This window comes from Pelmatolapia mariae, linkage group LG16_19 (assembly GCF_036321145.2).
Source record: "Pelmatolapia mariae isolate MD_Pm_ZW linkage group LG16_19, Pm_UMD_F_2, whole genome shotgun sequence".
Classification (NCBI taxonomy): domain Eukaryota; kingdom Metazoa; phylum Chordata; class Actinopteri; order Cichliformes; family Cichlidae; genus Pelmatolapia; species Pelmatolapia mariae.
In genome coordinates, this window is record NC_086241.1 from 48,570,102 (window position 1) to 48,594,177 (window position 24,076).

A 24,076-nucleotide genomic window follows, 5' to 3' on the forward strand; every position below is an offset into this window, starting at 1 on the left:
AAGTGCAATAGAAAATTAGGTACAAAGCTAACAGATGGCCCCCTTTTAGTTCAGATATCTGGCCTGTTTAATGCGCAGCAGTTTAACACTTCTTTACAGCACATTTGATCTCTATGCCCCAATCTGTCCGGCCAATCAATGGGGCTTTTGATGTGCGCTGCCAGTGGATCTGAGGCTTCTAAGCATGCCGCGCTGGGAGGAGAAATCACCTGCTGTTGCAATTAGAAAAACAAGGGGTGGTTCCATTCTCTCACAGCACCATCCACAGCCTAAGCAGCTCTTATTTTTACGCTAAACATACAGAAAATACCCCCTTAAGGATACAAACCCAAATTGTTCAAACGTTACTGTAAGTGTGGGAGACTTAAAAAAAATTTCCAGAGAGATTTTATGTGCTTACGCCAAAGATTAAATGGTTCTAGCTGTAGAGAAGAAAGCATGATTGTGCATGTCTAGCATGATGAAGTATAAATCAGCGTGATTTATGTGACACTTTTGGACCTGAGAGTCATTACTGATCAGCTTCTGCATATGTTTGCAAGTTTTTGAACATATGGCCTAAATTACCATGTTAAATATCGCTCTGCATGTCTGTTTTCACTCAGTTTAAACCTTCAGCTTTAATTTAAAGCTCCTGACATTGTGGTTGCCGGTTTAATAAGAGCCCGAGGGGCTGTTGTGGAACTTTCCAGCTACCATCTCCGAAGCTGTTGACAAAACAAAACCATGCCAGCAATCCCCCACACTTGCACCACAACAATCAACAGTATGTGGTCACTGGCACCATGTTGTGAACCATGGAGGTGTCAATAAAGGTTTTTGCTTTGCTGAAAAGATGTCTGTTAGCTAAAAGGCATCCTGCATGCCTTCAGTGTATGATTTATGACTCAGGGCCACGCCTTTTCAACAAGTTCCGCTCAGTTTGAAGCGCTTAAAATGGACCAGATCATGTGTGTAACAGCTGTCTGTGTGCTAGTATGCCCCCCCAAAAAACGGCATAGCACACTCCGCTCTCCCACCATGAGGGTCTGTGATTATTCCAACCACCCCCTCAATGTTCAGTATTGATCCCAACAGAACAGCTCCGCCTTTGACACGTGCAGGGATGCTGGATAATCACCGCATCTGTCAACGTGAGCTTAGCAGTGTCATATCCTGCTGCATTTTTAGCAGATGCATTTCCCTTCTGCCGCTGTATTTTTTAACCATTGTCCTCAAACAGACAATAAATATGAAAAGGACACGGCATGAAAGCCAAACATGTTTTTGTGTCCAGGCAGTTGTTGCATGATTGCCAGTGCAAGGATAGTTGTTTGCGTGGAAGAAGCTACTGTAGCCTTGAGGAAATCCTCCTTTCCCAAAGTCAAAGCATAATTGCTTTACGCAAGCCAAAACCGCACAGCAGGAAGAGGAAAGAGATAAATGGATGTGAGGGAAGAACGTGCTGGTGTGAAGAGGGTTGTTAAAACCACAAGAGCGAGCCAATCGGGGAGACCAGACAGAGTATGAATTGGTGTCCCACAATTCACACACTAACCTCATTATTATTGGGGAGGCGAGAACAGGTGCATTAACCTTAATGTTCTGTGCAGTACAAGCTTTTTAATGGTTCTTATTAAACACATTTCACTGAAGTTACTGGGCTTTGAGAATCGGGAAACTGCCATCAAAGTAATTGGCAATATTAATCTTCAAAGATGCAAGAGTTCTGGCCTCAGTGTCACCGTAGGGGAAATTCACAGTAATCACTGAACACCATCAGCGTGATTAGCGTCTGGTAATTTCACCTTGGCATGCCACGCTGTTAGATGCTGTGATCTTGTGTGATAAGGGTCTGTGGTTCTGGTTTAATTATCCAGAGACTTAATGATCTCTTATCTGCTGTTCTTCCTCCACTTCCTGAGCGGGCAAGGGGGGGGGGGCACATGACCTCTAAAGTACACTACACTTTATTATTGTTTATTTATATAGACGGACCTAGGAATATTTTAGGAGGGTCCGTTGTTTTTTCCTTTGACAATTTGAAGTTCCTAGTTGTCCTTTTCCTTTTCGGTGTATGCGTAAATAGTTTCCTACCTTTGCTTTCAATTTCACAAACACAGATTCCTGGGAATTTGTCCCGCTGGAAGTTACACGTGGGAGAGTTATGTTTGTGTGCAATGCACTGAGATGTGTGGCTTATTAGGCGAAAGGCTCAGGTAGTGCGAGGCCTCGCTGCTCTCTGGTCCTACCAGAAACTATCAGCGGCCGTCAGAGTGAAATGTGACCTTCTGTTTGGATTCTGTTTAATGAGTTGAACTGAAGTTGACCTCATCACTCGCTGTGTATACACACACACGCACACACACAGACCCATCTCCACTCTGCAGGACAAACAACAGATGCAAACCCTTTTGTATAGAGTGACTGTTATCCACATCAACTTAAGGCTTGGCTGTGATATTAACAGTAGTGCAGCGCACAGATTGCACATGTATACATTTGCACGTCCAGTTTGTGTTCCTGTGGACAGTGAATTAGTGGGCGCCATGCCATGTTTGACATGATTTAGGCCCACTTCCATGCTTACCCAGCCTCAAAACATGACAGCAGTGGCTTAGAGGGTGCTTGACTCTGAGCACGGTGGTCAGAAGTCTGTGCGGAGCCTGTTTGTCCAGTAAAGGCTCATTGAGGTTGAATCCTTGCAGATGAGCCCGTGTAGAAGGGCTTCATGTTTACAGTGATGAATATGTTCTCACAGTGTCTTACTAATGGGCTTCAGCAGTGATACACCACTGGGCCTCTGTTCTGATGTCAGGCCTGTTGCGCGAGAGGCTCCCTCGCTGCCAGGCCCTAATAGCTATGGGCTGTTGTTTCAACTTGACCCCACGAGTCCCAAGTTGCCTCCTCTGATTTGCCTCTTACAGGCAATTTTCATATCGCTGTCCAATATCTGACATGTCTCAAGATCTCTATTCCTTCCAGACCATATTCATACAAAAGATGTCATACTTTTAATATAACCTAATTTTAAAAATGCATCGCTTTGCTTTGATTGCATTTTAAAGAAGTAATTTCTCCCTTATGTGGGAAAACCCCCCTTGATGCAAATCCAGAGGGTAAAAATAGCGATTCCTCACTGTCATTTTGTGGCGTAGTAACGGATTGATGCATTTGTAAAATACACAAATATGGATTTGCGATGTTTTTGTTCAACACTGGCACATTTCTGGTAGATTTAGATGAATAATTTACTGTACTGTGCAAATTAATCTTTCTACACAGAGTTTGTGTTCTCATACACTCCACAATGATTTAGTAGCGAGGGTGATAAATGACACTGATAGCATATGTGTAGACTTAGCACATTAGGGCTGTAATTTATTTATCTTGCTGCCCAGCGCTGTTGGAGTGGAATTCTGAACATGTAGCACATATTTCTTGTAAATGGGGTGCCTCTATCAATGTTATGGTGAGTAAAATGCATCATTTCTATTTTTCAAAGTGACCAAAAAGGAAAGATATTTTTTTAGAAATGAAATAAGATATAAGATTGTATCTGTTTGCAACTTGCATTGGTGTGTTTGCTTTAATGTAATGAATGAATTTACAGCGTGTCAAAATATTATTGTCGGAGCAGATAAGTCTACCCTCAATCCATCTATTAATTCTCTACTGCTTATCAGGGTCCAGGGCGCTAGGGCAGCAGCCTACACAGAGCTGGCCAGACCCCGTATACCTCCACCACCACCTCCAGTTGCTTCACCTCTGAGGCTCTAAAAGCAATCACAGACACAGAGCTATATGAAGATTATGTAACCCAACTGAGTCTTTCAAGTGTCTGATCAGATGCTGGCTTGATGTTAGCCTGTCAGATCAGGTGTATAAGGGCTTATATGTGCATTTGTGTAGCTTATTTGAAGAACCAAAGCAAAAATGCATTGTTTGAGTTGGTGTGCTGGACCATTAAGAGTTGAATGCATGGTGTCCTTTAAAGTTTTACACCCTCAGCAAACAGGTATTAAGATTTAATGAGATCTTTGATCTTTGAGATCTTTTCTTTGGTCGTAGAGGTAACAAGTGTCCACTGGTTACTTTGTGTCACCCACACTGCTAACAACCATTACCCTTCGCCCTCCACCTCCCGCCCTCTCACCCTCACCCCATCCTCGGCCTTACCCCAAGCCTGGGAGCGGAATTCTGGGAACATTTTTCCATGTGAAATGCCGAGGTCCAGTCAAGGGGTGTGACGCCAGTGCATTGTTCCAGCAGCAAAAAAGGAACCGCTTGTGATGAGGCCAATTCCTGTTGGTCCCAAAAAAACAGGCACTTTCTCACACTGACTTCCTTCCTCATTGGACAGCACAAAACAATCCCAGACCAACCAGCAAAGTGAAAAAGAAAGAAAAAGAAGGGGGGAAAAAAGAACAACAGTGAAGGTAAGCTTTTGTGGAGAAGTATTCTCACCCTGTGCAGGTTTTGTGGCTGGAGCTGGAAACGCACAACTGTCTCTGCAATCTCCAAAATTCACCTGTCTGTCCCACTGAAAGGCGAACGTCCTTTATCTGCAGACACAGACCCCCCCCCACAAAACAAGCTTACATTATGTAATCCCAGTGGCAAACAGCCCGTGTCTTATCTTTACTGCGTGTGTGATTGCAATCACTTCAGTGAAACCTCTGTGCTTCTGCTATTTACTGTCCCGCAATGTTTACGTTTAGCAGGCAGTAACTGTGGCCGAATTGTGATTCGACCTGAAACTCAGTAAAACTCTGCAGCCGACTGAGAAAACACAAAAAGGGCTGGCGATCGAGTGAGAAGGGCAGTGGGGCTCTACTGATTGAGCGAGCAGGACTCAGGAAGCACCTGCCTGCGCAGAGAGCTGAGCATTTATGTGACCCTGCTCACATCAGGTGGTTTCCTTGTTTACGTTATCTCTGCGCAGCTCCCTGTGGCCCAGCCCCTATTGGCTGCCCCAAGCCACTCCTTTTTCCACCGCATTCATTGATCTTGAGAGGGCTTGCCACTTCCTCGTTTCTCCTTTTCCCACCAGCAGCAAAGAAACTCACCCTTCACCACCCTGGAGCTCGTTGGCAAAAAGACAGACTAGTTTAATAAGCTAAAAACTCCTCAGAGCTCCTGCCTGACCTCTCACCTCTGTCCTCGCAACACAAACATGGCAGCCTTGAAGACTGCTTTCCTTTTCCTCTTCTTGCTTATACTTGGGCACAGTGAAAACAGCTATACTCATCAATTAGCCTGACTGATAACCCTGATCCTGCTGTCCTCCACGTCCCCTGTATTGCTCAACCTTAACCCAGCTGGAAAGATTTAAAGACCGATCTGCCTCGGGGGTCAGGGTCTTTACATGTTTCATCCACTGGGTTTCTGGTGGTTCATTATTCCAGGAATTCTGTTGAGACAGTGCTCTTCCTCTCTTGATGAAAACACGGCAGCATTTTTAATAGTAAAGTAATTGAGCTGTACTGCCTGCTCAATGTTTCCTTTTTCCCCTGTTGATATAATTATGGTTAAATTGCTGCTTGGCATTCATAATAATGACTGCAGGTGGGCCAGACACAGGTGCTGTGTGTAATTACAGTGTACATGAGATCCAGAATTGATTATCTGGGCTAAATACATATAATCAACCTCAGCAGATGTGCATCTAAACTGTTTTATCAAATGCTTATTGTCACCAGGAGGAACGTCCGAGCATTGTGTGTATGTGTGTGTGAGATTGGGAGACACTGGCAGTGAAAACAGTCTCTTGTGTGGCTGTGTGTATGTAATACCCACCCACACGTGGCCACAGATTCCAGCTTGGTGCCCCTACTACCCTGTTGGAGTATTTGTTCTGGCAAGGTTTTAGCTGATTGTCACAGTTAGCCCTAGCACAGTGAAAGACGCTATGCTAATGCTAACCTTTAACCCCTGTCATACTATTCTTGTAACTGGAAAGAAAAGACATGCGTTCAATATGAGGATGTTCATTTTTAGTGGTTAGCCTGAAGCGAACCTTCACACTGCTGACATTTACCTACATGGTAAGCACCCCCCCTCTCTCTGCAGTCCTCCACATGGCCTTTCATGGCCCTGCTTTCCTTACTATCTTGTTATCTCAGCAAGTGTTTCCTGCAAGCACCTAGCTCTTCTCTGGGACATGTGGTAGAGCTTGTGCTGTGTTACGTCCACGAGGTATTGTTCTCCCACTGTTTGACCATCGTAAATTAGCTGGAAACGATTTGTCAGACATGGGGGGGGGGGGACCAGGAAGGGGGAAAAAAACAACAGCACCATTAAAAGGGCCCTGATGTGAACCCCAGCATCGAACCATACGCGAGCAAATATGCTAATGGTTTTTTTGAATTGCTCCAATCCAGGTTATTCAGAAAACATCACCCAGAGAGAGGAGGTATTTAACATTTTACACCTAACTCCAAAGACTACAAACAACAAGGTCAAGTACAGCGCATAGTTGGACAATAAATCCCCCTTCCTCCTTAATCCAAAGGATAATTAAAATATATACATATTTTTGAGCACTGTTTCCATGTTACATAAATACAAAGTGTGTTTATTTGAAATCGCTGGATGAGCCACCCCTGTTTATTCCGCAGGCTGTTTTGAATTGACTATCAACATGTCCCACTTTAATGAGGGAATTCCTGTACATCAGAGGATGTCTAACGCACATCCTGGCTCGTAATCATGCTCTCACCTATATCATCAAAGTCCCACAGCGAAGCCCAATTCGAGGAAGGGGGTGAAACATCCTTCTGCTTCTGAGGTCTCATGGAGGGAACAAGGGAGGGAGCTGCGGGATCTCTGATAGTTGACTCTCTATGAAACAGCCCCTCATGACCTCAAACAGCAGCAGAGAATTTTTGAGCGACAAAACTATGTCATTCTGTCAAGATGTACCCTGTATCGTGTCCCTGGGGAATCTGCTGTCACAACCAATGTTCCCATGGATAGAAAGGGACCCCTCGGGATCCGGAGATTGACAGCGAGCATAGTGGGACCAGGAATTAAAGGTCTCTAAAGAGTCAAGAAGCTAGTCAGAGTGGCAAAAATAAAAACATGCTGTAAAGTACGCTCTGAGCTGTGACATGGGAACCTCCCACCCTAAACTATGCCCCCCCTGGACAGTGGGGGTTAGGTCATACATGAGGCCCGGTTTGCAGCTGGCTTGCTCCCTCCCTCCCTCCTCATGCCAGGCTGAACTATGCTGGGAACCAACTAAGTTAAGCACAAAACTTGATGCTAGTGGACTCTCGCATGGCTTTTTTGATTTAAAGCCAAACAAGTAACTGTTTTACAAAGTTGCTTTGATAAGGAAATGTTGCAAGGCGAGGGAAAAGAGACCCTGGCAATCATCAGGAGCACGAAAAATTACTGCAATTCAGTAGGAAAACAACTTCCCCCACTGTAAAATAACATTATTCCTGCAAGGAAAGCAGAGGGAAGTTCCTCCCTTATATAGAGAGAGGATTGTTCTCCGACTTTGATTGTTTAAGCGAAGCTAAATGTGTTTGCTTTAAATTATGTCACAATATATCACAGAAGTGCTTCTAGTTTTGTACAGGAACAAATATCGCACGCCTCTTTTGGAATGAGCGTGCATTTGTTTAGCTCTGCATCTCTCGATTTCCTTATCAGAATGCATTAATCCTTGGGGACACGAAAAACACTACAAACTGAAGCCCATCGGCAGAGCAATTGGCATACTGAAATTTTAGCAGAGTATATTTAGGCTATTTTCTGATTTACTTTAGGATTTAGGGGTTTTTTGGCCATATTTTTACTTTATCTAAACTATCTTTAAAACCTTTTTTTTTTTACATTGTCCTATTTGATTTGCAGAATTAGAGCGCATAAGCAAAGACAGAAAATATCAAGAAATATCAAATAACCTATTTCAGATACTTATTGCCACCAAGACCCAAAAGAGAAGATAGCCACCCTCTGCTCTCCTACGCCAGGCCTATTTTGACCCATCATCAATCTCCTTTAATAGCGGTTTCCATGGCACTCTGTGTTCTGCAGGAGAAGATGGCAGGATGACAACTTTAAAGTGACCAGTGTTTTGTGTGATGCTGGACAACGCTGCAAGCAAACATCGATTGGCTCCTTTCCCTCTCCTTTTGCAGCAGGTGTGTCTGCCGGAGAGACAAACGGATTCAAATTGAACAGGATTGCTGATTTGGCTCGGTGCTCTTTGGGCATCCCACGCATGGGAGGTGGAGGGTTTTTAAGTCTCAAATCTGGCCAGATATCAGAAGGACTGCAGATGCAAAATCTGGACAGAGAATACAATGTAAGGCACTGAAAGAGTAAAGGAAAAAAATTCAACAAAAGATTTAAGGTGCTGTTTTTTATGGGTTAAAAGAATAGTTTAACATATTATTTTAGAATATCTTCATACATTTTCTTAGAAAAAAACAAAACCTTTAAGCTAATCAGCTACAACATTAAAGCTACGTGCTAAATTTTGTGCAGATTCCCTATTTATATATCTATTTATAAACCGCCAAATAAAAATGACAGTCACCTCAAGGTGCTTTATAATGCAGGGCAAAAAACCCCTGAAATAATACATAGAACTCACCAACAATTAGATGACTCCCAGCAACAGTGGGAAGGAAAAACATCCTTTTAACAGAAAGAAACTGGCAGAACTGAGCAGCCAATCAGGGAGAGGAAACAATCAGGGAGGGCAAGCCATCTTCTGCACCTGGGTGAGGAAGAGGAAAGGAAGACAGGACAAAAGAAATGCTGTGGAAGACAGCCAGAGTTTTACAACAACTAATGATTAAATGTAGTTTGGTGTATTGAGTTAAGAAGAGACACTCAGCAGCCTAGACCTATTGGAACAAAGCTAAGGAAGGGTTCAGGATCACCTGATCCAGCCCTAACTTTATCACAAAGGACAGTTTTAAGCTTAATTTTAAAATCAGAGAGGATGTTTGTCTCCCAAATCCAATCTGGGAGCTAGTTGCACAGAAGAGGGGCCTGAAAGCTGAAGGCTCTGCCTCCCGTTCTGCTTTTAAATACCCTAGAAACCACAAGCAGCCTGAGAGCAAAGTGCTCTTTGGGTTCATATGGCAGTATGACGTCTTTACGATAAGAATGGGCCTGATTATTCAAGATCTTTTATGTGAGAAAATGATTTTAAACTTGATTCTAAATTTAACAAGAAGCCAGTAAAGAGAAGCCATTATGGAAAAAATATGCTTACAAACTTTCTACCTCTCAGCCAGGCCTATATACACTTCAGAATCACCAGCTTTCATAACATCCTAGGCATTAGATTGTTGGGGGAAACCACAGGACAAACTAGGAATTATCATCTGGTATTTGATACTGCTAACCATTGCATCACCGTGCCGCCCAGCGGTGTGTAACAGCAGGCCGCAGCCTGATATCAGACTAGCTTTGACCCATTAAGGATTGGACAATCGAACTCTGGAGATATCTGTGGTGTCTGGACATTGGCAGCAGATTGGGGATGTTTGTGGTGTCTAGGACATTGGCAGCAGATCATTTGGGTTTTGTGGGTTGTTGGGTGGGGCATCTACGCAAACACTTGATCACATTGGAATCTGGGGAGTTTGGATGCCAGATAAACTTGGAGATTTTTTTTCTTCTTTCAGGCATTATTGGTTAGTTTTTTTTTAACCTTGTGGATGGGATAAACTGTGCTGCCGGGAAAAACATGTGGGTGGAATTTGAAACCAAGTGAATGCCACAATCAAAAGTTTTCCTGTATAACAGTGCGTTATAATGCCATGAGCAGTGTTCTTCAATTTAACTGCCAGTGGTTATTAATGTTAAAGCTTGTCAGTGCTTGTTTTTTATAGTAAATATCATACATGCCTTAACTTAGGACAAAGACAGACAATAGAGCCTGACTCTAAAACACGGTATATCCTATAAATCTGGGTTGTGCAAGTACAGGCGATGGGTTAAACAAGAAAGGTACAGGAAAACATGTAAAATCATGAATATTAGAGGTGCCTGGAGGCAAATTTAGAAAGAGCCAGCCTTGCTGTTTTCTAGTCATCGTGCCAACTAGTCATCACCTGGCTGAAGCTTCAACTCTTTACCCCCTTCAAAGCACTCTAAGAGCAACAGCTGAAGCTCTTTTCCGAACTTAGCGGTTCTGTCATATTTCTAGAACCTGCTTATAGAACAGAAGGACTGGATGTTCATCAGAAGTTAGAGGATGTTTTCTGAATATGCAGCCACCTTTGGAAAAACCCTTAAACCATTCTAATGGTCATTGAACTTTATTGGTATATAATGAGGTGTCAAAACTGGTCACTAAGGGTACTGGAGAAGTCGTCAAATGTCATCTTTATAGGGGAAAGAGCTAAATGGACATAATAGTGGTATAGATCTTCTCTAGAATCATTGGCTTCTAGTTTTCAAGACACAGGAAATAGTCCTAGCATAAAACAACAGGGCCACATACAGGGCTGGTTCCTGTTTGTCCTGTTGGAGAGAGTGGCTCCTGAGTCTATGTTGCTGCTGGTATCAGGGCACAAAGGGGAAGGAGGCCTTCTGTAGACAGCATGGCTCCCCTGAGACAATAATAGTATGTCCCCTGGGGCTGAGGGACATTATGAGAACCTACCTACCTTGTTGAGTATCGTGAACTAAAGTTTAAATGGCAATCATTAAAAAAACATCCAGTTTTCTACACTATCTAATCATCTTTTAAATAAATTTGCCATCAACATGTACAATAAAAAAATGTTTAAAAAAAAACCCACAGACAACATAATGTTGCTGATACAACACTATGGTGATACTCGAGACTCCTGCTGTAGTTTTGTCTGTGACACAATTCAAATTGGAAATTGTGTCATTTTCCTTCCTAATCTACACCCACTTCCCCCCACAATATGGGTATCATCCCCTGGTATAACTCATAGAATTGTGAGGTTATGTCGCCGTCAGACATCACAATGTGCATTGTTCTAATGGCTGCTTCTGGCTGACAGCCCAAGAATAATAACTGAAAGACTGATACGTGAGTGATAATCTGAGAAGTGAAATATGTTTAGCTATTCTAAACTACAATGGGCATGCAAGGCCCTCAGTTTTTGCTGAACCACGTGTGAGTATTTACTGTATTTAAAAGCATGTATGACCTGGACTACAGACGATTTGCTTCTGCGTCGAGTCACCGTGTGACCCATATTGCCTTCTCTTTCATTCTGGCCTCCCCACAGCTACCACTACCTGTGACCAAGCAACCCCCCCACAACCCCCACCCATCCCCATCATCGACCTTCCTCTTTCACATTAAAGTAAAACCTGGAAACCATTTTGCTTCTCTTTTTCCTCTGGAGTCCTCATAATGACAGGAAAGTGCTCTGGCCCCAGTGCCACAGAGAGCAAAGGCACAAGCTTGATGGGAAACTGTAAGCCTCTGCATCAATTTCTCCTTTTAGGGCTCTGTGAATTCTGTTACACCCACACTCTGCAACCATAAATTTCAAAAGATTAAATAGCATGTGGACCTTATCTTTATTTACACAATATAAAATATTTTATCTACGTAAGGGAAAATGAGAAAATTGACCCCTAGAGTCTAGAAAGCCCTAACTTCTCATGGAGGAAATCAACTCGAACTAGTTCTATAATTTTGGTTGAAAGAGAACAGTGTTTTTTCTGCCTCGCTGAATGTTCATGTGAGCACTGCTAGTGACTGAAAAACTTTTATCCTCAAAGTGTGCACCCTGCAGGTAAAATGCAGAGAATTATAGAATTTGCGGGTAGATTTAAATTAAGGAATTACAGTTTTTTGCAATCCATTTAAAGAAGCATTGAAAGTAAGTAAGGGCCATAAAGGTTAACCTGTATAAAGACAGTAATCGCCTACATACATATCATTATCCAATGATTTAACTCAGACTGCCTTTTTTGCTTATGAATAATGTGCTGTTTGTGTTGCACCAACAGTGCAAGGGCAATCACCTTGCAGATTGGGATTGACTTTGCCTGTGCTTTAGTACTGCAACCACTTGCACTCTGCTCATAACCCGCCCTGTAATCAACCAAGAGTTCATCTTGTTCCAGAAGCCAAATCAAGCTCATTATCAGAGATCATTACCGTGGAATGGTGTAATGAATCACAGATTGAAAACAAAATAAAGTTGGTTGTTTTTCTGGACAACAAACTAGTATGATAATAACTGGCTGAGATCAGAATTTTGGCAGAGTAAAAGGGATTTTTTCTCCTTTTAATAATTATGACCCTTTTTTTCTTAGCTAACTATTCATTTTGGTTGCCCATAGACAACCAGAACACCCAAGTGTGAAAGAAGGAAGGACGCTGGTTAAAATAGAAGAGGAACACACACACCACTTCCTTCCATAAATTACCACAGCACCCACTAGATAGATATGGCTGCCTAGGAGGTCTTCTCTAGTAAAAGTCAAAGCTTTTTTGCTATCTGTGGTTTTTTACGACCGGTGTTATTGTTTGAGCCTGACAAACTCTCAGGGTCAACAAAGAGCCAGACAGCAGATAAGAGCTGTAACGCACCTGCGTGAGGAAAGAAACTGCACACCCAGTAACCTGTTTTCACTATCTCGTGATGGATTAACATACAGTAGGCTGCTTACTATAGAGATAAGATACTCCTTTCTGTTTCACAATCACACTCAGGCACGTATTGCCTGATTATGGTCAAAATATATTAGATTGGGTGTTTTTTTATTTTGATTTTAGAGAATTAAAACATATTGGTTGGTATAATGATATAGTTTTATAGGAAATAATAAAATACAGGCTGTGATAGCTTCAGATGGTTGCAATAATTAGCCGCACCACTTCATCCTCATTATACCAGCGGCTCCGAAACACTTTGCTCTCATTAGGGGCGAGCCATTGTCTGTCAGCAGTTAGCAACCATTTCGACTCTCTCATTACAAAACAAAGAGAGGGGAGGTAAAACAGTTTACCCACAAATCTTCCCCTGTGTGCACACTGGTTCACTCCACTTATTCAGGCGGGGAAGCAAAGCCCATCTGCTCGTTTTATAGAACTTCCCCCTCAAAACCTTCACCAGTGCACATTCATCAATTCTATTTGGCCTTAGCCAGCAGCATATTTGACCAAACACCCACCGAAACGCTCTCTTCAAAGCACGTCTCACTGAAGGCCAAGGTTGATTGAGCCGCTACTGGGTAAGGTGGCCGTTGCTTAGAATGTGAATGCAAGGTCCTTTCCTACGCATCTCCTATTGGCTTGGCATGAATGGCTTGAGCCAAAAGGAAAAGTTGGAGCAGCACAAGCTCAGGCGTGACAGCCACAGGAGTAGCTTCACTTAAAAAAAAATAAGAATGGGCAGCTGGTCTCCTGTCCTCTCGTAATCAGGCATGAGGACAAATCATACTTACTAATAGTTAGTAAGCAAACATGCCACGACAGCTTAGGTCAATGAGATTGGTACAGAATGATAGAAACCTCAGTGTTTTGTTGCTGCATGCACCAACCATCAACCTCTCTAGCCATGCTTTCAGGCACAGGTTACAGGAATGCTGAAGTTTTTCATCTGCGCTGTGGCAGGCATTATTGCTATGACTTCTTTGAGTGGTTTCTCAATTGGGTCTGTTTGAAGGCGCACCACAGGGGGCCAAACAAATACACATTAATCTACACTTTGTATGAATATTCAGATACAGCTGTCTGTGACACAGAGATAGCAGCTGGTGTGCTTGGGCCCTACAGATATCCCAGTGCCATGCCTGGATAGAAGCCGTGGCATCTGGGCCAAAATGGGCCCAGCCGGCTCTGGCAAACCAGGCCCAGAATCTGCCCAAATCCCAGAAGCGGGACAGGTTTAATATACAAGGGTGGTCAAAGTCAATGAAGGCCTTTAACAGCCTGAAGGAGAGACACGAAGACACTTTCAGTACGTCACTATTTTGCAATGAATCTCTGTCAAATGGCTATTAACTCGCTGTCTAATGTCAGGAAGGATAAAGATGATTGCAACTTTAATCATAAAATTTCTCCATCATCCTCTCAGGCTTGGACTTGTGTAAATCTGTGAAACTGACATTACTGATGAGTGTTTCCAGTGTTAGTGGAGCTAAAGGCAAGCTCCCACAGCTTTATGTATCACATTAAATATACCGCCTTGTTTTGCTTTGTTTTCTTTGAGCACATCTTGACAAAGGAGACTAAATCGAATTTATCTTAGGTGAATCATATGGGCATTTACTTCACGTCAGCCTCTTCTTTGGATAAATCAAAGCAACAGCAGGCTGGTTTTTGAACCAACAGCTGTTTAAAACACACAACGATCACGTTTTTCATTATGGCCAAATGTCATAACCAGCTTAGGGTGGCATTTACGTTTTCCCTGATGACATGAACGCAACTTGCCCTTTTTCATTACCCAGCTTAATCTCATACTAATCCAATGATATTGCCATAATAAGTAAAACAAGTATGGCAAGCTGCTTGGAAGACAAAGCCCCGCAATGGTGACGGCGTTGGTGCGCCTGGCGTTGGCACCTCCCTTACTGTGTGCTGGCTGGCCATGACAACACAACGCCACAGTGCTAGGCTGTCAGCATGCCAGGCCCCCAGAGCAGCTGCCAGGCCAAACCCATCGAGCACTAAATCAGCCAGCCACAGGGAGCCCTCCCCTCCCCTCCCCTCCGCAGTTTCTTCTTTCTCCAGGCCCTTCCCGTGGCTACAATCACCCCGTCATCTGTGTGCACACACCCACATTACACAATGCAGGTTTTAATTATGACAAACTTGCCAACAGCTAATAGCTCATCTTTTGAATCAAAGACTTTCTTACATAAAGGGGCTGGCCAATATTTTAATAACTCCACCTTGACAACACCTTTGTTTTTTGTCGTCAACTCTCCTCTCAAAGCCAACAACACAGGAAAAGAAAAGACCCATCGCAGTTATTATTTATTTCTAAATGTTTCCATAATTGCTATAATTTATTACTCAGCATGATATAAAAACAGCAAAGCTGCTCAGCATCAGAGGCTCGGGCAGGAGGGTAGAAGGGGGGTCTTGCATGAGTCATTTGCATGCTTGTCTTTGACACATGTCCACGTTCATTGCACAAATCATTAACATCCCGCTCGTTTTGTCATTATCTCCTGCGAGTGAAGGTGCACCTACGGAGCCTCAGGGACTGCGGCCAGGCCAGTTGCTCTGCGGTCGGTTAAGCGACGGCCAAAATGCGGAAACGTTCAGCTGGTCTTCTGATGTGATGGAGAGCTTCTGTAGTTAAATCCTGCTGTGTCCTCGGCCCTTTGGGCTGATTGTGGTTGAAAGGCTTTTTCTACAGAGAATTAATGGAGTACTTTGGGTAAGAAAAAAACAGAAAGTACAAGAATTAATCTAGCTAATTCCATCATATTTCATCCAAAATAAAGAGCTACATTCGCACCAAAGTTAATAGAATTCATCCTCTTGCTGTCTATATGAAGCATTGTTATGTCATAGCTGCCCCATACACTGGCTACTGAAATATATTAGACTGGACCAAAGTGGTGGACTAATTCAAGTGTTGTTTCCAGCCAAATGAAGGCTGACATTCCTAAATCCTGGCCTTTATCATCTGCTCCATCACCTGTCACTCATCTCTTGTCTGTGCACGTCTATCCCAGCTGAAGGTCACAATATGGCTGATTCCTTTGGAGAGGCCCTCCCAGGTCCCGATGCTCCACGCCGCCTGAGTAAACATGGCGCAGCAGTTCATAAAGATGCGTATTGTGTGCCTGCATCTGTGTATGTGTGCGTTTGAATGAATGTGTGCTTATTGAAGGGGGTCTTCCTGAGCAAAGCTTCCTGACTGCGGGGATACGTGCATGCCACTAGTGAGGCCGGCTGAAATATTGATGCTGTGTTTTGTTCTCATTTTCGCCTGTACTCGAGAGGCCATCTGGATAGGTCGGCCTTTCTCACGTTAAATATTAATTGTCCCATTGAATATGACCTGGGGAGAGTAAAGGAGGGTTGCCTGTAATGTGAGAAAAAGAAAGGGAGAGGAGGGGGGCTGTAGGGGGTGGGGGAGCGGAGCACGATTCAATGGGTTTTTCCTAACAGATGGAAGACTGGCTGCAGGGATGCGGTTAGTGGCACAGTGGAATCTGATATTTGACTGTATGCCTCTCTGCCTATAAATACAAAGGGATTACATGTGGTTACATTAATAATGAAAATCATATTATTCTGTTGACACGTGTCTACACAACCTGTCGTGGCGCAGTCAGAACTGCTGAATGCTGCTCATCAGTCTGGTTCTTTGTAGTGCAGCTACTCAGGTAAGACCAGCTGATTGTGTTGTTTCAACAAGCCAATCAAACAAGTCGCTTCTGGCCAAGTCTGCCACCCCAGGCTAAACAAAGTCCCAGAGGAAAGCAGTAGCAGGATTAAGTCAAGAGGAAAACTTTAAACAGCTCACAAACAATCTGATTACTGATGAGCCACTGGTCCAAACTCTGATTAGCTTTCCTTCTTTTTCAGCGCTGAGCTATATCTACCATGATCTGAGTGAGCACTTAGTCAGCAAACATGATGATCAATTTTAATGACGTGTTACAACAGCAAAGGTTTTCATTAAACTGTCCTTTCACTTTTAATAATTAACAAGGGCCTATTAATTATGAACAAATCCTCGAGCCTAACCCCGATCAGGAGGAGGGAAGGTTCTGTCTAGGTCGTGTCATTTTCAGAGTTGTAAGCTGGTGGGGTGGGAAGGAGGACAAACACCTTTGTTTCTGGTACTCTCACAACAGCGCCTGAAGCTCTGGTGATCAATAATGCAGCTCGGCACGTGTCTGGGTGGCTTCCTTGCCGTCTTTGAATAATGTATGCAGTTTGTAAAAGTGTGACTTTTAAAGTGCTCATCATTGTTCAGTGAGTGACCCATTTCCATTACACCTTCAGGCCTCGTGGCTCGTACTGCTCAGTCAAAACAATAAATGGTCTTGTGCGGTTGAGATCTCCATTTTCGGATGCAAAATCAACACAGCTGGACATCCTAAAGTTTGTGTTTATGTCTGTGCGCTACCTTTCCGACTTTTAGTCTAAAATTAGCTCGCCCGCATCCTGCTGTGATGCTGAAGGTGCAGTCATCTTTCCTCTCTGAAGGACATAACACTGTCTGAAGTTTGAGGGTGGAGGGGAGGGGAGGCTGAGGGGGAGGGAGGAAACGGTGACTACCGTGTGACAAGCGCGCAGTTCCTTCCTCAGAGGCCTGAGAAACAGGAAGTGCTGCACATAAGGCATTATTGTGACGGAGAGGAAATGCAAGGTCCTCTAAAATAAGAGCTCCAATCTGGTGGTCAATGACAGGAGCCTGTCCTCCATGGCCCCTCGGAGACCTGTATCACCCCCCTTCTACAAACTACAACCCCTCCACAACTTCACTGCTGATTGACGCAGATAAATATAGAGGGGAGCAAGCTCCAGTCACATTATATGGAATGAATCCTCTCTCGCTGTGGGATGGGATTTAAGAGCAGCAGCAGCTCAAAGATAACATCACACAAATCGGTATTAAGATGATGCGATAACCCTTTTGTTCCTTGCTGAAACCTCGTGTACACAGACCGAGTAACAGGAGCGTTTCAGAGGGCTGAAAGAGGCATATGGGTACGATCCACCCTGCTTGTTGCAGGGTGGTTGCTAAGAGAGAAGCAGTGCTTTGTGTCAGGCTGCCTCCCAGTTAATTAAAATCCTACATTATCTGTTTCATGCTTTCAATTAGAAAGCTTTGGAAAGGGCCCAAGCCTCTGCATGTAGATAACCATAGCAATAAGATGTGATTAATACTGGGGGGGGGGCTTGCTCTGCAGAAATGCCCTGCTGTTGTGTCCATGGCTTGTTTTGATCTCTGGCAAAAATGGCTGCACAAAATCTTCAAGGCATGTCAAGCAGCAAATTAACAGGATAACATCATCTTTTTTTCTGTTATTACAAAATATGGCAGGTGCTGACCACCTGTGATCAAGTACGTCTAAAACAGCAGCAATGAGTGAAGCTGCAGAGAATCTGTATCCTTCTCTGTGTTCCCTCTGCACCAAGTCTAATGTTTTTCCCCCCTTTTAATATTATCAGTAATCAAAAGAAGTGTCAGCCAGCAATGTTTTTGCTCAATTAACAGCAGATCCATCAGTGCCTGTTTCTGCATTTCACAATCAATTAACTGCAACACAGGCTGTACAGGCAATCAATCACGCTAAGTTTAGCACATTAATGAGGTTGTGGAGTTGTCTGGGTGTACTTGGTGTTCCACCAGCCAAACCCATCATTTCTCGTTACACGTGACATATTGTGACATACTATCAGAGCATAATGTGTGCGATAAAAAAATAATCAACACTTGGAATTTTGCTTATTTATCCAAACATCTGAGCTGAAAGTTTATTTTTAATTTGATCGTGTGGGTAAGAATGCAGTCAACTATGACTTAAAACACAAGATGAAACATTTAGTTGTAATATACAATAAGAACTCCTGTATATTTTTATTTTTCCAGAAACATAAATGACAAATGTCAAACAAATCTTTGCAAAAGAAAACAAACAAACAAAAAAAGAACATTTACTGCCACCTACTGGTCATGCTAAGGAATTACACGGTGTAAAAGAGTAAACATTTGTAACTTTTCCATAAAGGCTTTGTGATGACTACTTTAATATCTGAATGATTGGCTCAGTGAAGATGAGATTGGCTGGGGACTTAATGTAGATTCTTCTCCACTCAAACCACAAACATCTTTAGGTGGGTTACTTTCATTGAGGCCAGGCTCTGGCATTTTATCCTGGAAAGCAGTCGCTTTCACACTACACTGACGTTTGAAGTCCCCAGCACTCTCAATGGGGATCTGAGTGGGTGGTAAGTGGAGAAGGAAGCCTCTTCCTCTTCCTATGAAAGGAAAAGTGGCGTTGGATGGCTGCTCTTTCCCAAAGAGCCTTTCTCTTCCCATGAGATCCATTCGTACTCCTGCGTCCCCTCTGCCCATACCTGCTGACAGAGAACAGTTGATGGACTCTTTATTGGTGAGGTCTGACACAGTGGCAGGAGCAGGATCCTGAGCATCCACAGCAGGCCCACTGGTGACCCTCAAAGGGCTAGTTGCAGACTGGTTAACAAGAAGCTCCTGTGGTGATGATGAAGGAGATTCTACACTTGCAGGTTCAGACACATCTGGATGGTTTTTCCTTTGGTCTTCTTCTACAGCAGGTGAGGCCTGGGATGAAGATTGAGGTTTGGGGCTAAAGCGAGCCAGCAGACCCTGCTCTGTGAGTGGATAGTGACTGGAAGCCCACTCGTGCCTCTCGCGACGCATTACCTCCAGCTGCCTCAGGTCTCTGGGCAACTCCAACACACTTTCCTGTGGATACAAACAGTTGATTGGGACGGTTACTGCTAACCTTTAAACTTCTGCAAACCTCACATGTCAATTAAATACTCAAAGCAGTTTAAATCTGTGCAATGCTTGAGTAAAGAAAATGCCAGATTTAAGACCTTTACAGACGCACAATTAGCCCGCTGTGATCTGTGGATGTTATATTTCAATCTGAAATCCTGCAACACATTAGAGCTGATAAAAGGAAAAGCAAAATGTTTATTTTTGGCATTTATTCATTTATTTTTAACTTTTTCACATAAAGTTATATTAGCTGTTTAAAGCCATTTCGCATCCAAAGCAGGGTACTGTAAGAACAATTGAATGAAAAGTGTTGACAATGACTTGTTGACTTACCAATAACTGGTAAGGACAACCTTACCACGGTGGTCTACAATAACATTTATTTAATGCTGCATAAGTCTGCATGAGTGCAGATCATTAATATGTAGACAACCGAGAAGACTGCATTTATCTCATGTGCTTTTGTGAATTGCACAGCTTAAAAATCATCTGAGAATTGCATCATATCTCATAGACCCTGTTTCTTACAGCTCATCATCTCTTTCCTTATTATTCCCAATCTGGAAGAGAAATCTCTCTCAGACATCTTGTACAAGGGCAGAGGGCAGCATTGACACTTTAAAAGATGGATGTGGGTTCTGTGTTTGAAAATTCTTCCAGTTGTATAGAACTCTATAGGAAAACAGCCCTTGGATCTTGCTCTGTGAGCTCACCAAACACTTTACTGATGACTTTATTGGCTCACCCGCTACTTTCGAATCATGCTGAATAAAATATAAAATCCACTTTGTGAATTCTGGCCATCTTAACAGTTAAAAAGAAGGACTGCAAAAGATTCACTGGAGAGTAACTTGTCGATCACAACTTAGTGATGAGCTGAGCATTATTTAGCCACCGTTATCAGTGTAGCCGTCACAGCAATCACTGAGACATCAAAGTGGCCACGTCCGTCTTATACACTTTCTAAGAGACAGGCCCATACTCTGTGTTTTACTGATGACGGAGGAAAGAACCAAACATGCAAATGTGAAGTTACATCTCACTAGAATCAATGCCATACATTTTTACCAGATATGAAAATACTGTACATAACATGCAGAAATGTCTTTCTGTGTGTTACTGACGTGGGTGTGTGTGAATGAAGCAGTGAAGGACAACGTAAACCTGTCCCACGCGTGAACGACAGAAAGCTGTCACTTTAACAGACTGATGAAGCCAGCAGTGTTGACTAAATCATGCGCGTTTCTATCATGTTGACCGACTTTTGACTGGAGCAAAAAACTGAAAAGGATTATTTCTTTGAAGACAGCTAATTGTTTCTTAATTACCCACCATGCCAACGTGCGCCAGTTCATCGGGCTGGTAATGGCTGCTGCTGAGGTAGGAATCAACCAGAGCCATGTAGTCTCTCATGAGCGTGTCCAGCAGGACCAGTCTGAGCGGCTGTAGGTGGATCACTGATAGAGCCATCACCTTCAGCAGGGGTAACGGACAAGGCCGCATGTGCCACATCTCGCTTTCTTCCTGTAAAAACATAGACCTGTTATAGCACCAAATACCTATACAGCACAAGAAAAAAATACCCTGGATAGGTCTGTGTGCTGTACCTTAGTGAACTGTGACTTCATCTGAAGAGATGAAAGCTGGGAGGGGGGCACCCTCAGATGGAGACTTAACACCTCATGGAGAGTACTGACTCTGTCAGGAAGGAAACCTCCCGTCTCTGAGGAGAAGCACATGACATCTGCCACCTAAAACATTTAAAGAGGACAAAAAAAAATGATTTCAATCAAACAGACAAAACAGAGACACATAAAATGAAAAGAACAATATGGATAATTTAGAAAATAATCTAAAGATTAACAATAATGTGCCTACTGCGCACGTACCTGAGTGTCAAAGACATTTGCCAGCTTTACTCCAAACTGAGCGATCAGACATCCAGCAATAGCTCTGCAGTCATGGATGACCTATAACAAATATCAAACCAATATGCTACGGTAATCATAATCACTGCCATAATTTTAAGAGAGCTTCTAATGCAGTTATTTGTCACCTTTAAAATGTGCTTGCTCTCCAGGATCATGGCGAGGCCATTCTTAAAAGCCCGGGCTCCAAGTAACAGGACATCAAATAGGTATACTTTGTTTTTAGTGGCAATCTAGACGAATTAGGTTTAAGTTATTTTCCTTTTTCTGTTCTCATGATGGAGAAGGAACAAAAAACCAAAAGACCGACAACCTTCTCACCTGCAGCCAACACAGTCGTCCATTCTTAAATACCTCAACTCCTTCTGCTCCCACAGCGATCACGCGCTGTTTCTTGATGTGCATTATCTAACACATTTGGATACAGTACATGGGTCAAAGAAATCTGAGTCATTTACACAGTAGAAAGCAAACATCAAATCAACTTACAGTAGGTCCAAACTTCTCATGAAACTCATCAACAACTACGAAGTTGATGTACTCTTCTTCCTCCTCGTCATCATCTGCAAAAAGAAAAAGAAAAATCCTCTCAAAAGTGAGATGTTCAAAACAAATGTGTAGCTCAGGGTTGTCTAACTCATGTTACCTAGTGGGCCGGACAACCTCGTATCAATGCAAACGGCACATGTAATCCCCGAGATGACTCAATATGAGCAAAAAAGGGTAATTTCAACACTATGTCAAATTCTTTCTGCATAATAAAGAAATGCTGTTGTAATAAAGGAAAATAATCCTGTCAGGACATCTTTTTTGGCTTAATTTGTAAGAAACAAACAACTGTGTTTTAACAGCTGCGTAAAATTATAGAAAAGAATCTGGTACCAGATATTCCTTTAATTATAAAATTAAAAGTTTTTAATAATTTACTGTGATTTTTTTTCTTTACCGTGGGTAGAAAACAAACAAACATGTAATTTAGGTGTTCATCTATTACTTAATTACTTTGGTGTAGTATAAATGACCATTAGCATACAGGCCTCCTTCATATTTTCCAAAGCTTTCCCAAGCCCATTCAGGGCCCCGGGCCTTAGGTTTGACACCCCTGGTGTAACTGGTTCATCATTAGCTTTAGTGGAATAAATGAACTCACCCAATGTGCCTGTCTTCCTGTATGGCTGAAACTTTGCTACATCCAAGTGGTCCTCAGGTTTGTGACGGTGAATATTTCTGTGCACAGTTTTGTACATTGAAATTTATTACAAGCTAGGGCAAAAGGCATTCTCACCAAAAGTGGCACTTCATGCATGTCTTACTTACTCACGGTCACCGTTCCCATCACTGGTAAATTCCACTGTTGAATTAATTATATAAAAAGTCAAGCCAGATATCAGAATGGACAATGAAAGAATACTCTTCAGCTTGGTACAAACCTGTTCAGGTATTACTTTTCATGAGTGAACTCACCATTCAGAATCTCATGGCCAAAGAAAATTTTTGTTCCGGGAAAACTCCAGCCATCACTATTGACAACTGCAACAAACCAGAAACCACAACTATCTTTCCAAGACACTAATATAAAGTCTTTAACAGTTTTACTCTCTTATATTACAGAAAGAATTCATAAATAAAGTACAACATTAATTAAAAACATCTAACCGTCCGCCAAAATCAAAGCTTTGTTGGGGTAAATACGTTTCACGACCCCGAAGAACGATGAAGCCTTGAGGGTCAATTTGATTCTCTCTCCCTTGAAGTAAGTCAGTAGTTTTACATCATCCACAACCATTTTAAATCATGTACGAGCTGTTTCAAGCGAATAAAACAGTGTACTTGTTGACTTGGAGATATCTTTGTCCCTAATCAACGGTTAGCGGCTAGGCTGTTAGCTGCTTGCGATTAGCGCGCTGGCCGGGAATGTTGCGTTCATGAGCTCTTCGTTACTTAATTATTCGAGCGCCTTGACTCCATAAAAAACATCACCAGAAAAAAAAAAACTAACACAGTTTTTTAAAATTACGTTTACGACTATCGGAAACTTTGCGTAAAGCAACAAACCGATGATTTTTTTAAAATTTTATTTCTGACTTTAGGGACGCTCTCTGGGATTAAAAAATGTTTTTGTTTCCCATGACAAATGAAGGTAACTCCACAAGTTAGTTATGGGTCGTTCTTACATATTTCCAGCATTTTAAAACAAGGATGACAGAGTACGAGTGCCAAAATTATTATTATAATCTTTTTATTTAATTAAAATGGAAATGATTAATTAATTTAATATATAAATAAATGATTACAATTATATTATCATCATTTAAACCACTTGATAAATTATTTAGTACTCTATTTCCATTTTTAATTAATTAATGACCCATTTAATTCACTATTTAACAATTCAGTTGTTAAATTCATTTTTGCACTCGTGACCCTCCATAATCACGAGTTCAGCTCAATTTTCGTCAAATGAGCATAAAAAACCTCAACAAAAACAGTTGCTACAGAGGTTGGTGGTCAGACCCAAGTTCAATTAATCTCCCTGCTGAAGGGAAACTGTGATTTGAAGAAAAGAGCTTGCACAGAAAGTACTGTCTTCTCCTGGATGGTGATTGATGTATTTGTACAAAAGATGCTAGGCTAATTTCCAGTACCTGCAAAAGGACATCATCCTCTCAGCTGGACAGCAGATGACTCAATATATCCACCAGGGGGTGTCCACAGCTCAACTATTGAGTTAAC

At 42.5% G+C, this 24,076-nt stretch overlaps 1 protein-coding gene across 1 annotated transcript; it reads right to left on the reverse strand.

Annotated features, from left to right (window-relative positions):
• Positions 1 to 18,503: 18,503 nt before the first annotated feature.
• On the reverse strand, positions 18,504 to 23,129 carry exd1 (exonuclease 3'-5' domain containing 1). The gene is made up of 11 exons (XM_063499641.1): positions 23,000 to 23,129; positions 22,808 to 22,873; positions 22,661 to 22,694; positions 22,494 to 22,570; positions 21,833 to 21,906; positions 21,665 to 21,751; positions 21,472 to 21,576; positions 21,305 to 21,385; positions 21,023 to 21,166; positions 20,748 to 20,939; positions 18,504 to 19,376 (listed from the first exon to the last, which is right to left on the reverse strand). The coding sequence occupies exons 1-11, from the start codon at positions 23,127 to 23,129 to the stop codon at positions 18,675 to 18,677; spliced, it is 1,692 nt and encodes a 563-aa protein (XP_063355711.1). The 3' UTR covers positions 18,504 to 18,674.
• Between the last annotated feature and the right edge of the window lie 947 nt (positions 23,130 to 24,076).